Here is a 16611-nt window from a genome sequence, read left to right on the forward strand (position 1 = left end):
GTGGGGGGCGCGCGGCCCGCGCCCCGGGGCTGCCGCGCTCTTGCGGGGTCTCGCGCTCCGGGGGCCGCGGCGCGGTGGAGCGATCGACGCAGTTTCCTCGTTCCGTTGAGCGCAGCAGCCTCCCTCGCCCCGGCCAGCGCAGGTGGAGGCCGCTGGCTCCATGCCGAACTCACGGCCCAGGCCCCGCCGGGGCGCCGGGCGCGGGGCCGGGGCCGCGGGGCGCGACGAGCTGGTGTCGCGGTCCCTGCAGAGCGCGGAGCACTGCCTGGGCGCCCGGGACTTCGGCACCGCCTATGCCCACTACCTGCTGGTGCTCAGCCTGGCCCCGGAGCTGAAAGACGACGTGAAGGTGAGGGGCGCAGCCAGAGCTGCTGTTCCGGAAAAGAGGAGAGAGTGAGGGGAGGCAGGAACGAATGAATAAGGTGCTGAGGCGAGTGGCTGATGGTTGCTAGTTACTGTTCACCCTTGTTTACTGTTCACCTCTTTTGTTTACACGCACAAGCAGCTCATCAGAAGGTCCTGTGGACTCAGTCTTCGACTTAGATCCAGAAGCTTCTCTCAACCCCTTCTTTGCTGCCCTGGCTCCAGCTTCAGTCATCTCCTACCCACGGTTGGAATAGGCTCGAATCCAGGCTTTCCTGCAGGCGGTCACCACATAGCCCGCCTGCACTTTTCATAACACTTCACTATTTCAAAACTTCCATCTCACTCGAAATTCCAAAGACTGCTTGCTACTAAGGCCTTTACGCTGCCAGTATCTGTTTCTAGCATGTCCCTACCTCAGGACCTTTGCACTTGTCTTTACCCTGTGCAGAAGAATGTTTAGAATCAACCTAATCATTTCATGATACAGTCTTTAAAAAATGGGATGTTTAATTGACTTCACGTTGCATTGTAGCATAAAAGCTTCAGATGTGGATCATTAAAAAGCAACATGTATATTCTCCAGTGAGTTCCACCTCTGAAGGGCTATTTCTGGCCTTCATCATGCAATCATCTCTTTTATTCCGATTTACCTATTACTTTCCCCCTTCCTTTCTGGTAACCATTAATTGGTTTTCTAGTCCAAAAGTTTATTTTTGTTTTATTCTGTTTGATGACGCACTTTTCATAACACTCGAGATTCAATCTTTGGAATATTTGTGGTGGTTATTTGAAATCCTGTACATTTTTTCCCAGTTATTAACTTAATTGTGCATTCACTTTTCAGTGTGAAGCCCTCAAGCTACTTTGATTTATTTCACCCAGGGTTTCTCAACCTCAGTACTGTTGGCATTTTGGATGGGAGAATTCTCTCTTGTGACGGGCTGTCCTGTCCTTTGTGGGATGTTTAGTAACATGGTGATCTTTAATCACTAGAAACATCTGTACTTTCTTTTTAAAGATTTATTTATTTATGCATACAAGAACTGGGATGTAGGCCAGACGTATGTGTGTGTGTGTGTATGTGCGTTTGTATGAGTGAGAGAGAGAGAGGGAGGGGGTGGGGGGAATCACCAGAGACAGAGTGAGGAGCAGTGTTACTGAAATACACTGCTGAGGGGAGCAATGGGCAAGGCAGGAGAGGTCTGCTGCACCAGGTGGGTTAGGTCAAGCCGTCAAGTTCTGTATGTCACCACCAGGTAGGTGGTCAGATTCACTCAGGTGTGCATTTGCTTATTTAGCAAACAGTGCCTACTAAAGCTAAATAACCTTTAAGGTGATGCTTCATAATAAGTTTTATTCTCTGTGAAATCTTCAACCAGTGTTGTATATTTTCTCATTATTTATGTTATTGACTAATTTGCTGTTTTCTATTTTGTAAAGGAAACTTTTCAGTATACTCTCTTCAGATGGGCTGAAGAGCTTGATGCTCTCAGTCGAACACAAGACCTGCTTGGTTGCTATGAGCAAGCCTTGGAACTGTTTCCTGACGATGAAGTCATCTGCAATAGTATGGGGGAGCATCTCTTCAGGTTTGTGGGGACTTGTGTTAAGAATGATTCTGTGTCTGTCTTGATTAGGGATAAATTATACAGTAATTTAGAAGGAAAAGTTTAATATAAAGACTTATTAATTATAACAGGATCAGAGTAATGATCACAGGGGATTTATTGTAAATCTGTTCTCTGGAACTTGTTGAAAACTGCTGTTAGAATTTCTGTCTATGCGCCATAGAAACACTGTAATTCAGGAAACTGGTAAAAACCAAACATTTTTGTTTCAGATTTGTTTTAATAAATCTGGTCTTCCGGCCTTGTACAAAGGGAGAATTTTTGTTTAGGAATAAGCCCAGTTCCATATACTAGGTCATTCTACATGTTCCAGCAGTTGTCCTTTGCTTCGTTGCTTTGCTTATCTGGTCAGATAACTAGTCAGCCTCAATAATGTGCTATTATGCAGCTTAAGTCTGTTTGTTTATTCATTTATTTTTTGTGTCAAGGAAGTGGGGTGTAGGCCAGAGGCGCGGGGGGTGAGAGGATTCACCAGAGACAGAGCGGGGAGCAGAACAGGCAGATTTACTGAAATACACTGCTCAGTGGGTGAGATGCAGTGGGTGAGACAGGAGAGGTCTGCTGCACCATGTATGAGTTAGCTCCCTGGCTGGGGATTGAACTCTGGCCTCCACGGTGGGCCCTTGCAGTGATAGTACTGAGACTTAACCCCTAGGCCACTAGGGAGGCCCACAACTGATTCTTGATGACCACATAGCTTAGTTGCTGAGAGAAAAGGCATTTAGGTCCAGCGGAGCCTATGAGCCAGAGGCATTAGTATGTTTTACCTGGGTGGGGTGGAGGGGTGTATGTGTGATTTTTAGAAAGTGCTGGTGCTCTAGTGAGTTGGTTAAATGGAGCATGGCTATGAGAGCTTCTGTACTTTAGTACAATAGTAATATATAGTCAAGTACTGTTAGAGTCCTGGAATGTAAGTACTAGAACAGGGTTCAGAAAAGGAAGAGCTGATTCAGGATTGCCATCCTCACAAGAAACTTCCCAAAGGAAATAGTCATGGGCTGAGTAGGATTTGGGGTGTGGTATGGGATCTTCAAGCCAAATAAGTGGCATGAACAAAGGCTACTATAATTGATAACACATTGTGGAATATTTTGTCTGTCATTTTTTACTGTAGAATGGGCTTTAGAGATGAAGCAGCAGGGTATTTTCATAAAGCAGTGAAGCTGAATCCTGATTTCAGTGATGCAAAGGAGAATTTTTATCGAGTTGCAAACTGGCTGGTAGAACGCTGGCACTTTATCATGCTTAATGACATCAAAAGGAATACAATTTATAATGCAGCAATCCAAAAGGCCGTTTGTTTGGGGTCAAAAAGTGTTTTGGACATTGGAGCAGGAACCGGAATACTAAGGTTCGTTGGAATTGTGTTTAAATTATATATAATATATAATATATAATATATATCTGTATATTAATGTAAATTAAAGTTGCTAGCAAAATTGGAAAAATTAGCAGTGTAATTTACAGAGTTTAACGTACTTATAATCATGTTTATTCAAGCAACTATAATTGTATTTTTCACTGTAACTTTTACTTTATAAAAAACTGGACATAACTAAGAGAAACTGGGGTTTTTTATGAATTTTTGAATAATGAATTTTAAGAGTTCTTTTTGCATTAACATTCTGGTTGAATTTAGTTGTCTTAAATTAAAACATATTAGTGTTCATCAAAACCAGAGGGTATGTTCTTAATGAGGTGGATTTTACGATTTATTGTATGGTTTGTTTCTTGATAAGAGTTTTAGTTCATTTTTTAATATGGAATAAAATATTGGTTCTGTTAGTTAAATGCAAAACCCTATGTTTAAGCATCATTATTCCACTAAAAAGTGAAAAAAAACAGTGATTTTTTTTTTTTGATGGAGCACTTTTTCCCATTGTAGCATGTTTGCTAAGAAAGCTGGAGCATGCTCTGTGTATGCCTGTGAGTTGTCCAAGACCATGTATGAACTTGCCTGCGACGTGGTGGCAGCAAACAAGATGGAAACAGGAATCACTCTCCTACATATGAAGTCACTGGACATAGAAATTCCAAAACACATCCCTGAAAGGTATTAGGATATAAACATTGTTTACATAAAATTTTGTTTATAAGGCAGTTTCATTTAAAAAAATCAGTACATTACTGGCTTCTTGTTTAAACAAAAATGCTAAAACCCTTATAAAAATTTGGATATAGCATAGTTTAACATAACATGGAATTTTATAACAAGGTCATATTCTTGGTAAAATATCTGAAGGTTTATTTTTATTAAAGATTTATTTTTTATTTATGCATACAACTGGGGTGTAGGCCAGAGGTGCAGGGGTGAGAGGATTCACCAGAGACAGAGTGGGGAACAGAATAGGCAGAATGACTGAAATACACTACTGAGGGGAGCAGCAGGTGAGACAGGAGAGGTCTGCTGCGCTATGTGGGTCACCTCTCTGGTCAGGGATTGAACTTATTCCACAGTGGCTGACAACAGCTTGATAGTGCTGAGACCTTAACCCCTGTATCACCAGGGAGGCCCAAAAAATTTGAAGGTTTTGAGAAAAATATGTGGTAAAGTATTTACTATATAAACTTGACTTTTGCAAAATTACTTTATCTTTGTTGGTTTCAGTGTTTTAGTGATAAAATGGGTAATATTGCCTATGTGATCAATAGTTCTTAATTTTAAGTACTATTTAAAAATAAAATGTTAGGGCCTCCCTGGTGGCACAGGCGGTTGAGTGCCGCACTGTGAAGCTGTCCGCAGCCTCTGCAGTGCAGGTGCGATCCTAGCCGGCTGGCGAGGGTCCCACATGGCGATGCAGATCTCTCCTGTCTCGCCCGCTGCTCCCCTCAGCAGTGTATTTCGTCAGTCTGCCTGTTCTGTTCCCCACTCTGTCTCTGGTGAATCCTCTCTACCCTCCCGCGCATCTAGCCCATACCCCAGTTCTTGTATAAAAATAAATAAATCTTTAAAAAAATAAATAAATAAAAATAAAATGTTAGTCGATTAGACTTGAGGGGAGGCGCAATCATTGTCTAAGAGGTAAACAGCAAGGATAATGAGGTAGAGGAAGGATTTTGAAAGGGAGGACTTTTCACATTAAATGTTATTTGTAGATCAAGGAAAATGAGAACTGAGAAAGATTATTCACTTTGATAAGTATAGGAGTCTTTGATGATAGAGTATCTTTAGTGTTGGGAATGGAAATTTAATTGCTCAGCAGTAGGAGGGGGACTGGTAAGGTAAAGACCCCTCTTAAGGGGACTGGTAAAACCCCCACTTAAGGAGTCTTTCATTTAGTCAATGAAAGAAGGCCTGAGGAGGCAGCAGGGTCAGGTGAAGGTTGTGTGTTGTGTCTTCCCCTCCTTCCTGTCCTCTCCCCACGCCAACCCCCCTCCGCCCCAGATATGCCAGTAGAGAACAGAGGAACCTGAGGAACAGTAGTCAGGTTCCTCAAGAATCAAGGGTAGATAGTAAAAATGAAATGTATTAGAAATTTTACATATGACTGTTTCTGTAATATACTCTTCCTTCTCTCAGGTTTGACATCTTTATATAAAAGCATGATATTTTACTTACGTGTGTCTTTAAAAAATCATTCTATAGAGTGTCCCTAGTTGTAACAGAAACTGTCGATGCAGGTTTATTTGGAGAAGGAATTGTGGAGAGTTTGATTCATGCATGGGAGAATTTACTTTTGCCCCCAAAGGTAAGCGATTTTAAAACACTAAAATTTGATTATATTCATTATTTCAACAGATATTTATTGAACCCCTAGTGCTAGGTGTAAAACAGTATGAAATACACCCTGCTGTCAGGATCTATACTGGATATTTGGAAAGAAATCAACACAAAGAGCATTTAATGACATAATGTAATGTATGCTTGTGTGCTGGGTGGGGCATATAAAGTATTTCAGGAAGGAATTCATGGAACTGAGGTGACATTGTGGAGAGGCTCACTGTGGAATTTTTTTTTCTTTTTATTACATTTTTTTAAAATTAGTTTTTAAATTTTTTTACATCATTGTTCATTTTTAAACAATATTTGCTTCCCCCCACCCCCTCAGGTGTAGTCCCCATAGAGTTTCCTTCACCTATGCACCCGTGCACCATCACCTCAGTCCCCTGTGCTCCTCCCCCCCTCCCTCTGATCCCTCTCCCGCCTCCTCCCTTGCAGTTTGTCTCTGATTTATAATTGTCCGTTTTTGCTTTGTTGTGTTTGTACTGTTGCTATTTTTTTACACTGATGTCTTATTTGGTTCCCCTATATTCCTGCTATAAGTGAAACCATCCCATATTTTTTTTTTCCTTCTGGCTTATTTCACTGAGTATAATTCCTTCTAGTTCCATCCATGTTGCTGTGAATGGCATGAGTTTATCTTTTTTGATTGCGGAGTAATATTCCATTGTGTATATATGCCACACCTTGATCCAGTCATCTATTTTTGGGCATAGATGACTATGGTTTTACCTATTATACATAGTGCTGCAATAAACATAGGGGTATAGGTGGTCTTTTGAATCAATGTTTTTGTGTCCTTTGGTTGCAGATGCTTTTTATATGTACTGTAAATGAAAGGATTTTAACATGTAATAATTCATTACGTTATAGAAAATGACTTAGATTTAAGGTAGCTAAAAGTTGAACAGAAGAATGGTTAATTTTTCAAATAGGTAATGATAATTTTGGCTTCTCAATTAAAGTTATATTCGTTCCTCTTGTGTGCATACTTACATCCCTCCTTTGTTTATGCTGTTAAAAGTATGTGTGTGTATACACACGTATACATATGTAGAATGGAAAAGAAAACATTGAGATGTAATTGATATAGCATGTCGTTTCAGGTGTACAACATAATTTCATATTTCCATATTGTGAAATGATCACCAAAATAAGTCTAGTCAACAAAGGAAACTTTTTAAAGATTATAAAAGTGCTTGTTCTTATTGTTTTTAAAGCTTTTTTCTTAATTTTCATATATAACACATTTTTTTATAGGTGTACTGAACATAATTTTGTTATATTTTTAGGCCAAAGGTGAAAGTGGTAATTATGAAAACTATGGGAAAGTTATACCAGCAAGTGCTGTTATATTTGGGATGGCAGTAGAATGTGCAGAGATAAGAAGACATCATAGGTAAGGGATTATTTAAATAGTAATTACTAAAAAAACAGTATTTTAAGTTGTAGACTATACTTCAAAGGCTATAAGGATGAGAACTTGCAGCTTTCTTACCTTGAAATTCACGTTCTTCCAGTCTTAATTTTCTTTTTCCTTTTTTCCCCCTTTTATAATAGAAATCAAAAATTAAAATTGACTCAGATTTTTTAGTGAAAACCTTTTTGGCCTGTGATATATTCAAACAGAAAAATTGTTAATATTCAGATTGTCTTTAGGCGAAAGTGAGATAAAAATTTCCAGTGTGAAAATAATTTTTTAATTTTATTTCTTCTATTTCCCTCTTTTAAAAAACCTGATTGATACTATGTTTTGTGTTTGAATGGGATGAAATTTTAGTATTTTTCAAGCTTTGAGATTCTGAGATTTACTTATTAAATATAAACATGAAAATACGACATTAAATTTTTTACTCTAGTAGCTTCTCGGTAATGTTTTTTTTCCTGAACAATGAGTGTTTTATTTTGCTCAGATATTGGTCCGTATTTTGTTGGGGCGTTTTAGAGTGGCCCCTTCCAATACTTAATAGTAAATGTAACACATAAATATTTTTGGAAATACTATGAGTAAAGAAGAACATAAACACCATCTTAAGCTTCTCACCACTGGATAACTACTCTGCATCTTTTTTGGTATTCTTCCTTACCCTTTTCTGTGCCTCTTACGGGGTGACATGTAAACATGTTTTGCTATCAGGGCACAGACCGAACAGATGGTGATTTTACACAGCAGATTTGCTGAATTAGAGTGTACTGCTTGAGTTTCAGTCAGCTCTCCAAATAAATGTGTGTGATTAAATTTAATTTTACTTCAAAAGTATCACTAACTGGATTTGCTTTTTCTTTGTGTACCTCTTCATGTTAATAGATTTGCATCATCACTTTTTAAAATCAATTTCCAAATATAGTCCTCAGAGTTTGGAATTCTTAAATTGTTTCCACTTTTTTACTTTTAAGAACAAGGGTAAATATCTGTACTTTTATGTTTCTGTAGACTTGTCTTTTATTTTCTTTGGAAACGTCGTAATACAGAGTTACTGAGTTAAAGCGTATTTCTTAAGGTGCAGAAACATGTTGCTGAATTGCCCACAAGAAAAGCAAGGTTGTCTCTTGTAACATGAATTCAATAATTTCTCTTTACATTTTTCAGGAAAACCACTATAATTTTTTGTCTTACCCAATGTAAAAATTAAGTGACAGGTAGCTACCATTTTGAAAAAGGAGTCCTTCAGTGGCTTGCGCATTTTTTTTTTTTATTAAGATTTATTTATTTATGTATACAAGCACTGGGTACAGTCAGAAGCACGGGAGGGTGAGAGAATTCACCAGAGCCAGAGCGGGGAGCAGAGCAGGCAGAAGGACCGAAGTACACTGCTGAGGGGAGCAGCGGGCGGCAGGAGAGGTCTGCGCGCCATGTGGGACCCTCGCCTGGCAGCCGGGGATCGAACTGGTGCTGCAGAGGCTGCGGACAGCTTCGCAACCCAGTGTTCAACTGCTGCACCGGGGAGGCCCCAGTGGCTTGCTTTTTACTTTCTTACCGAATATCTTTTGATCAGCAGAGATTTTTTTATTTAGACCTATTTCTCACTTTTTTCTTTTTTTTTTTTTTAAATTATTCATTTATTTATTTATTTTGAATATTTATTTATTTATTTATTTATTTATTTATACAAGCACTGGGTGCAGAGAGAAGCGCGGGAGGGTGAGAGAATTCACCAGAACCAGAGCAGGGAGCAGAGCAGGCAGAAGGACCGAAGTACACTGCTGAGGGGAGCAGCGGGCGGCAGGAGAGGTCTGCGCACCATGTGGGACCCTCCTCCGGTGGCCTGGGAGCAGCCGGGGATTGAACTGGCGCTGCAGAGGCTTCGCAACCCATCGCTCAACCGCTGCGCCACCGGGGAGGCCCTCATTTTTTTCTTTTATTGTTAATGATTGTTTAAATAACTGTGTTTAAGAATACTTGCTCCTAAAACAAACACATCTTTCTCCCCACCCCCTCCATTTCTCCTTTTACCAGAGTGGATAGTAAGGACCTTGCTGGGATCTCTTTGCCAATAAATGTGAAATTTCAGAGTCCGGCTTATTCTGTAGCTACTGAAGAAACAGCTGAACCTTATACAACTGAAAAGATGAGTCGAGTTTCTGGGGGCTATTTGGCTTTGACAGAATGCTTTGAAATTATGACAGTAGATTTCAACAATCTCCAGGTAAAAAAAAAAAAAAAAGTCCAGTTACTATTTTTGAGTATTAAATTTCATGCATTGTAAAAAATAATATATAGGACAATCTTATTTTAAGAGTTTACATGGGATTCCATTTACTGAATGTAAAACAAATAATTAAACAGAACCAAGTACCTTGCTGAAGTCATTGGCTTAAACACAGAAAAAAAAAAATTTCTTTACATTCGCTGGAGTCATATCATGTGCCAGGCGCTTCCGTGAGCCCGTAGGTCACGTAACGTGCTGTGTGCACTGCTGTGTACTCTCGCGCTCTCCAGATGCGGTAACTGTTGCTTGCGTGGATATTCCCCACATTGTGCAGCTTGTGACTGCAGTGGCAGGAGTCCAACCTGCAGCTTCCTGATGTTTTTCTGTTATGCTGTCATTTCAAATTAATAGTGTTCATTGAGATGAACAGGAAGCACTCCCTTGATCTGGTGTGTGTGTGTTAGCAGCCATCACTGGTTACTGGGGACTGAGCGGTTCCAGAGACACACACACTGGGATGGTCTTGGTTGAAGCAGAACCAGGTGATCACCCGGCTGTATCAACCAGGCTGAGAAAGGTTACATAGAATTCTTCTCTGAAGATACTTAAGATTAAATGTTCATAGGTACATAGTGTACATAATGTCAAAGGTATATACTGTCTTAGAGGAAGTCTGCCTGGGGACAGAAGACTTTGTGAGGGGCATTTTAACCTAAGATTTCTATAATTTAATAAAAGCTTTCTCCTATTAATTGTTACTAGGTTTTCCTTGAGGTGGTCTGAAGCGAAACAAACATTTTAGGTTTGATTACTGAGAATGAGTTTCAAGAGCATTTCTAGGCTGATACTATGTTCCTATAAGTACCCCAAAGCTAGCCTTTTGTTATTTTAATGTTTTTATTTTAATTCTTTGCACATAGAAAAACCCTTACCTTATTGACTTTCATTTTGAAAGTATTATCTGCCTAGATTTAGCACTTTCAGATAATATAGGTGAATGGAAAGGAAAAGCTATGTTTCTTCCTTTTTAAAATCTAGGCCCTTTTCTGCCCAGGTCACTATTTTGTAGAGCATCATTTTGGACTTGCTTTTCTATTTTTACGCACACGCACACGCACACACACACTCAAAAAAAAAACAAACAAAAACCCTATTGCTTTACCACTTGTGTTCAACAATGTATCATGATCTTCCAATGTCAATAAGTATCTACCTCATTGTTTTTAATAACTGCATAATATTTTACTGTAATAGATCAGCGCCTCCTAGCTACTGTGCCTTAAATTGTTAAAGGTGCACTGAGATACTCTGGGTAGGACCAAGAACACAGAAACGGAAGTGGAATGGTATTGGGACGTGTGTGCGTGTGTGTGTGTGTGTGTGTGTGTGTGTGTGTGTGTGATGTTAAATGTATGAAATCCTTGTATTCCTTTTGCATTTTGTCAGGAATTAAAAAGTCTTGCAACTAAAAAACCTGATCACTTTGGTATTCCTGTGGTTAAAGAAGGCATACTGGATGCAATTGTGGTTTGGTTTGTACTCCACCTTGATGAGGAGCACAGTTTATCCACAAGTCCTAGTGAGGAGACGTGTTGGGAACAGGCTGTCTACCCTGTACAGGACCTTGCAGGTATAGCTGGTCTGATTTTTTCAACTTGTTTTTGAAAATTGTTGCTTTAATCCTCTATGCATTTTAGTCATGCCAGAAAAATTACTTTGAATATAGTTTCTAGTCAGAGGAGATTGGTTAAGTCAGAACTTTTTTTTTTTAAATAGTTTTAAATAGTTCATGCACGTCTACACACACACATACATGAAGAGACTAATAGAAAACTCATGCCACTCAACACTCAAAAATATCTAACATTAAATCATTGCTTCAGCTGATTAGCTGTCAGAAAGAGACAGGATAGTCCATTTTTTGTGGAACATAGCTGAAAAGGTATTACTTTTAGTGCAGAAGTTCTTGCCACTTTTAGAACTTGAGGGTGTGTCTGGAGCCCCATGTCACAGAAATGTATTTTCACTTGACTCTAGGACTGATAAGAAGGGATTTTTATCATTTTACATTGACAAGTTTTACGAAGTCTGAAAGCATGTGTGAAAAACATGGAATCCTTATTGCAGGACCTAGGCCTTCCTTATATTTTCAAATGTCTGAACATGCAAGAGTGCCTAAATACTTGCAATTAAAAACTATTACTGGGCCTCCTCTGGTGACGCAGGTGGGTGAGCACCACGCTGTGAAGCTGTATGCAACCTCTGCAGCCCCGGTTCCATCCCAGCGGGCCTGGTGAGGGTCCCACATGGCACGGCAAACCTCTCCTGTCTTGCCCGCTGCTCCCCTCAGCAGTGTATTTCGTCAGTCTGCCTGTTCTGTTCCCCACTCTGTCTCTGGTGAATCCTCTCACCCTCCCATGCATCTGGCCTGTACTCCAGTTCTTGCATAAATAAATAAATAAATCTTAAAAAAAAAAAAAAGAAACTATTACTGACAAGGTTCTACTGAATCCTGCTTGCCCTTTTGGAAATTTCTCTTAGAGAAAAGCATGTGCCATTAAGCCAAAGAGCAATCTGGCATTGATGTGGGATTTTGATCTTTGGTACTTTTGGCTTCCGTACCACAGAAAGCTGAGAGTCCCCTTCTGCTCCTCCTCTGCCCTCCCCTCCCTGCAGCTTGGGAACATGATGGTCCCTACAGTGATTGCAGTGAAAGCACTGTAATATGATAGGTGGGTCCACTAATGGAACTCTTGGATCATTCTGTTACTGTGATTTATGCAATCTTCAAACTTTAGTCCTGTCCTCCCCTCCCCCCGTTAAAGCTAGAGGAATTTTCCTACTAGTTTTTTTGGTAGGAAATAAATAGGTTAAGTCACTTAATTCTGTTCAGTGATGGAATGTCTATTATAGATGTAATATCACTTCCTGTAGTGATTTAAAATATGGAGCATGGAATGGGAGGATGGGATGGTGTGATCCACAGGCTTGTGTTCATCTCATCACTTATTTTTTTTTATTTCTTACTATTCTATGAAGAGTACTGGATAAAACCTGGGGACCGTGTGATGATGGAAGTGTCTTGTCAAGATTATTATTTAAGAATCCAGAGTATTAATATCTTCAGTTCAGAACAAATGGATGTTGGGAAAAGTTTTACCAAGAAGCAGGATTTGCTCCCTTTAGGAAATGAAGCTGAACTCTGTAGTGCCCTGGCTAACCTTCAGACCAGTAAACCCGACACTGTGGAACATTCATGTGTACTGGAATCCACAGAAATTGCTTTGCTTAATAATGTTTCGTATCATGATGGCTTTAAGATGGCAATGAGAAAAGTGTTGTCTTCATTGAGCCCAGAGAAACTCTGGCAGGCCATGGATACTCACAATCAGAGTGACGAGGCGAGCTGTGGACAAAACACTTCCGAACAGGGCGTGGCTGAGCCCTTCTATGTGTTAGATGTGTCTGAAGGCTTCTCCATTCTGCCTGTAATTGCCGGCACACTCGGGCAGGTTAAACCTTACAGTTCTGTGGAGAAAGACCAGCATCGTATAGCACTGGACCTCATCTCTGAAGCCAATCATTTTCCTAAAGAAACCCTTGAGTTTTGGTTGAGACATGTGGAAGATGAATCTGCTGTGTTACAAAGGCCAAAATCAGACAAGCTGTGGAGCATAATTATACTAGATGTCATTGAGCCATCTGGACTCATTCAGCAGGAAATAATGGAAAAAGCTGCAATATCCAGGTAACACCCAAAATATAACTTTTTGAGCTCAATAGTTAAATTCTTTTAGTTCTTTAATGGCGTAACTCTATAAATGAGTCATGATCATTATATGTTGCTCACACGTGCTTTTCTCATTTCTTTTGTGTGTTATACTGACTTCCCAAGTGAATCCCTGCACTGTTGTGAAGAAGTGAGGCTGCTTTACTGCCTTTGTATAAACATGCATGTGAAATTTTAATCAGATGTTTTTGGTGGCGTGTAGTACAAGGAACAGAAAGGGTTCAGATCTAATCTCAGATTTGTCATTGACATACGGTCTTGCTGCTTTAGTTTCTCCTGGGTGCTCTTTCTGCTGTGCAGCCTTCTCTTCTGGTGTAGGAACGATCTCTTTCTCAGTAAAGTCCTCTCAGTGTATATACGTTATAGTCACACTTAGCATGTAACTACAGTCCAACTCATAAATTTTTAATATTTTGTCACATTTGCTGTTATTCTCTCTAACCAATTTAGAAAGTTCGATATCATGTGCCTTAACCCCAAAATACTTTGGTATTTCCTAGGAAACAGGACATTCATATCTATAATCCTCATACTCTTATTAAGATCAGACAGTTAATGTGTACACAATACTGGTATTGAATGTATAAAATTTAGGCATATTTCACCACATGTTGCAAAAATATCCTTTATGGCTCTTTTTTTGTGCCTGGCCTAAAATCCAATCCAGGATCACATATTGCATTGCTTTTATGTCTCTTTCATCTCCTTTTTTCTGAAACAGTTCCTCAGTCTCCTGACAATAATTTGTAGGTCACTTACTTTGTACAATGTTCATGTTTTCTTATTAGATTCAGATTATCTATTTTTATAGAGGAATACCAGTTTTGTCACATGAGGAGGCTCATGATGTTTCAGCCTATCACTGATTTTAGATCAGTTAGTTTAAATTGTATCCACCAGGTTTTTTCACAGTAAGTTGCTATTTTTCTCTTTGTAATGAGTAAGTCATTTTGAAAGTATGTAAATATCCCTTTCCTAATCACACTCATTAATTTTAATATCCATTATACTTTTTCTGAACCTTGAGACTTTTATCTACTCAGCCAACTGATTATTTTTCTTTGCTACATTAGTGGTTAAGTTTGACTTCTTGGGAAATAATTTACAGTAGTATACCATTCTGAGCTACCAGTCCATCACAAAATCCATTAGACAGTATAGAATCTGTTGCTCACTGATTCATCCTGATTTAGTTATTGGTATATATAAAATGCAGGGAATCAAGATGCATTTTAAAATATTTTACCTTTGGGGCCTCCCTGGTGGCGCAAGGGGTTAAGTCTCAGCACTATGAAGTGATCAGCATGAGTTCGATTGCAGGCCAGGGAGCTAGCCCACATGGCACAGCAGACCTCTCCTGTCTCACCCTTGCTTTCCTCAGCAGTGTATTTCAGTCAAGCTGCCTGTTCTGCACCCCACTCTGTCTCTGGTGAATCTTCTCACCTCCCACCCCCACACCTCTGGCCTACACCACAGCTCTTGTATGCATAAATAAATCTTTAAAAAAAAATATTTTACCTTCTCTAGGTGTTTGTTACAGTCAGGAGGCAAGATCTTTCCTCAGTACGTGCTGATGTTTGGGTTGCTTGTGGAATCACAGACACTGGTGGAAGAGAGTGCTGTGCAAGGAACAGAACGAACTCTAGGGTTAAATATAGCACCGTTTATTAACCAGTTCCAGGTAAGTGGAAATTCAGTCTGTTGGCTCTTATCTAGCTTATCCCTCTCTGTAGTTTTATCTAGTTGCCATGTTTAGTTGGATTAGGAAGATAATCAGTTTCCTACAGCAAAGGAATCTTTTATGGATAAATAAAAGGGGGGTTGGATTAGTCAAGGAATTCTGTCTTATGAATTATGTGCTCTGAACCACTGTTACAAATGAAAATAGCAAATTACTTAATCTTCCTAAACCTTGGCTTGTTCCTATAGAAAACTGGAACCATCAAAATACTTATGCTTAAAGGTTGATGTGGAAGTTAAACTAAATGAGGTAACAGATGTAAAAAGCATTAGCACTTGATGAGCCTTGGCTACAAAAAGAATTGATAAAAATGGAAACTTTTATTTTCCTTAGGTACCTATACGTGTATTTTTGGACCTACCTTCCTTGCCCTGTACACCTTTAAGCAAGCCAGTGGAACTCTTAAGACTAGATCTAATGACTCCATATTTGAACACCTCCAGTACAGAAGTAAAGGTAATATGAAACAATCACTCTTGTCATATTCAGAATAATTTCCTTAAACTAGGCAATACTTTATATGTATACCATAGTTTTAGCCACTTTCTTTGAAGACTTAAATGTTCTTTCTTTTTGAACTTAAATTATATTCATGAATAAAATCGATACCAATTTGAATCAGGTGATTAGATGTATTTGTTGAATTTGGAACTAAATTGACAAAAATCCAGACTTTTTTTACTTTGATGATGAAATTTTCATGATTTCTTGACTTTCGTAGGTGCACGTTTGTAAATCTGGACAAGTGACTGCCATTCCGTTTTGGTATCATATGCACCTTGATGAGGAGATTAAGTTGGATACCTCCAGTAAAGCCTCCCACTGGAAACAAGCTGCGGTTGTTTTGGACAATCCCATCCAGGTGGAAATGGGAGAGGAACTTGTTCTTTGTGTCCAGCATCACAAAAGCAATGTCAGCATCACAGTAAAGCAGTGAAAAGGGGTTTTCTATGAAAACTGCTTAAGTGGAGGAGCAAGTACATAATTTTTCTGGTCTGAATTAGTGGGATTGTAATTATAAAACTGATTTAGTTTCTTGTAACAAATATTTTTTTTAAATTGACATTAATAAAGTATATTTAAAATATCCAAAATTAAAGAGTAGAATTATTATAAAAATATTGCTGCAGACTTTTCTGGGAAAGTGTTAACTTTACAAATTAGGAAAGTGTTTTTGTTTGGTCTTACATGATGTCAATTACATTTTGCTATACCCGTCTACACTCTAAAGCCACTAAGATATTTTTCGTTTTCACTATCATGTATCCTTTTTTTTTTTTTAATAGAGGCATGTTTTATTTATTTATTTGTTTGTTTGTTCATTTTGTTTATACATGCACTGGGTACAGTCAGAAGCACGGGAGGGCGAGAGAATTCACCAGAGCCAGAGTGGGGAGCAGAGCAGGCAGACTGAAGTACACTGCTGAGGGGAGCAGCGGGCAGCAGGAGAGGTCTGCGCGCCATGTGGGACCCTCCTCCGGTGGCCGGGGAGCAGCCGGGGATCGAACCGGCGCCGCAGAGGCCGCGGGCAGCTCCGCAACCCAGCGCTCAACCGCTGCGCCACCGGGGAGGCCCTATCATGTATCATTAAGTACAGCCTGAGTTACTTTTTTAGGCATCTTGGCTTTTTTTTCTTAAATCCAAACTCACAATTGGAAACATCAGCAACTTGACTTTCCCTGAAGACTAAAGGTTATGGTTACTTGTAAATTCCA

The 16611-nt window shown here is 39.5% G+C and overlaps 1 protein-coding gene across 1 annotated transcript; it reads left to right on the forward strand.

The window, feature by feature from the left end:
- The first annotated feature begins 144 nt into the window (after positions 1 to 144).
- Positions 145 to 16175, forward strand: PRMT9 (protein arginine methyltransferase 9). The gene is made up of 12 exons (XM_037496282.2): positions 145 to 349; positions 1807 to 1955; positions 3109 to 3345; positions 3880 to 4047; positions 5581 to 5683; positions 7008 to 7114; positions 9173 to 9362; positions 10812 to 10995; positions 12405 to 13113; positions 14683 to 14836; positions 15230 to 15352; positions 15618 to 16175. Exons 1-12 carry the CDS (start codon positions 161 to 163, stop codon positions 15831 to 15833), a joined length of 2529 nt encoding a protein of 842 aa, XP_037352179.1. The 5' UTR covers positions 145 to 160; the 3' UTR covers positions 15834 to 16175.
- Positions 16176 to 16611: the final 436 nt, after the last annotated feature.

Source organism: Talpa occidentalis, unplaced genomic scaffold, assembly GCF_014898055.3.
Source record: "Talpa occidentalis isolate TD23 unplaced genomic scaffold, MPIMG_talOcc4v2.1 talOcc4.8, whole genome shotgun sequence".
NCBI classification, from domain to species: Eukaryota; Metazoa; Chordata; class Mammalia; order Eulipotyphla; family Talpidae; genus Talpa; species Talpa occidentalis.

Coding starts and splice junctions, on each gene's coding strand:
- PRMT9 (XM_037496282.2), top strand. CDS start 161: ATGCCGAACTCACGGCCCAGGCCCCGCCGGGGCGCCGGGCGCGGGGCC. Junction 350..1,806: donor AGCTGAAAGACGACGTGAAG/GTGAGGGGCGCA, acceptor TATTTTGTAAAG/GAAACTTTTCAGTATACTCT. Junction 14,837..15,229: donor CGTTTATTAACCAGTTCCAG/GTAAGTGGAAAT, acceptor TATTTTCCTTAG/GTACCTATACGTGTATTTTT.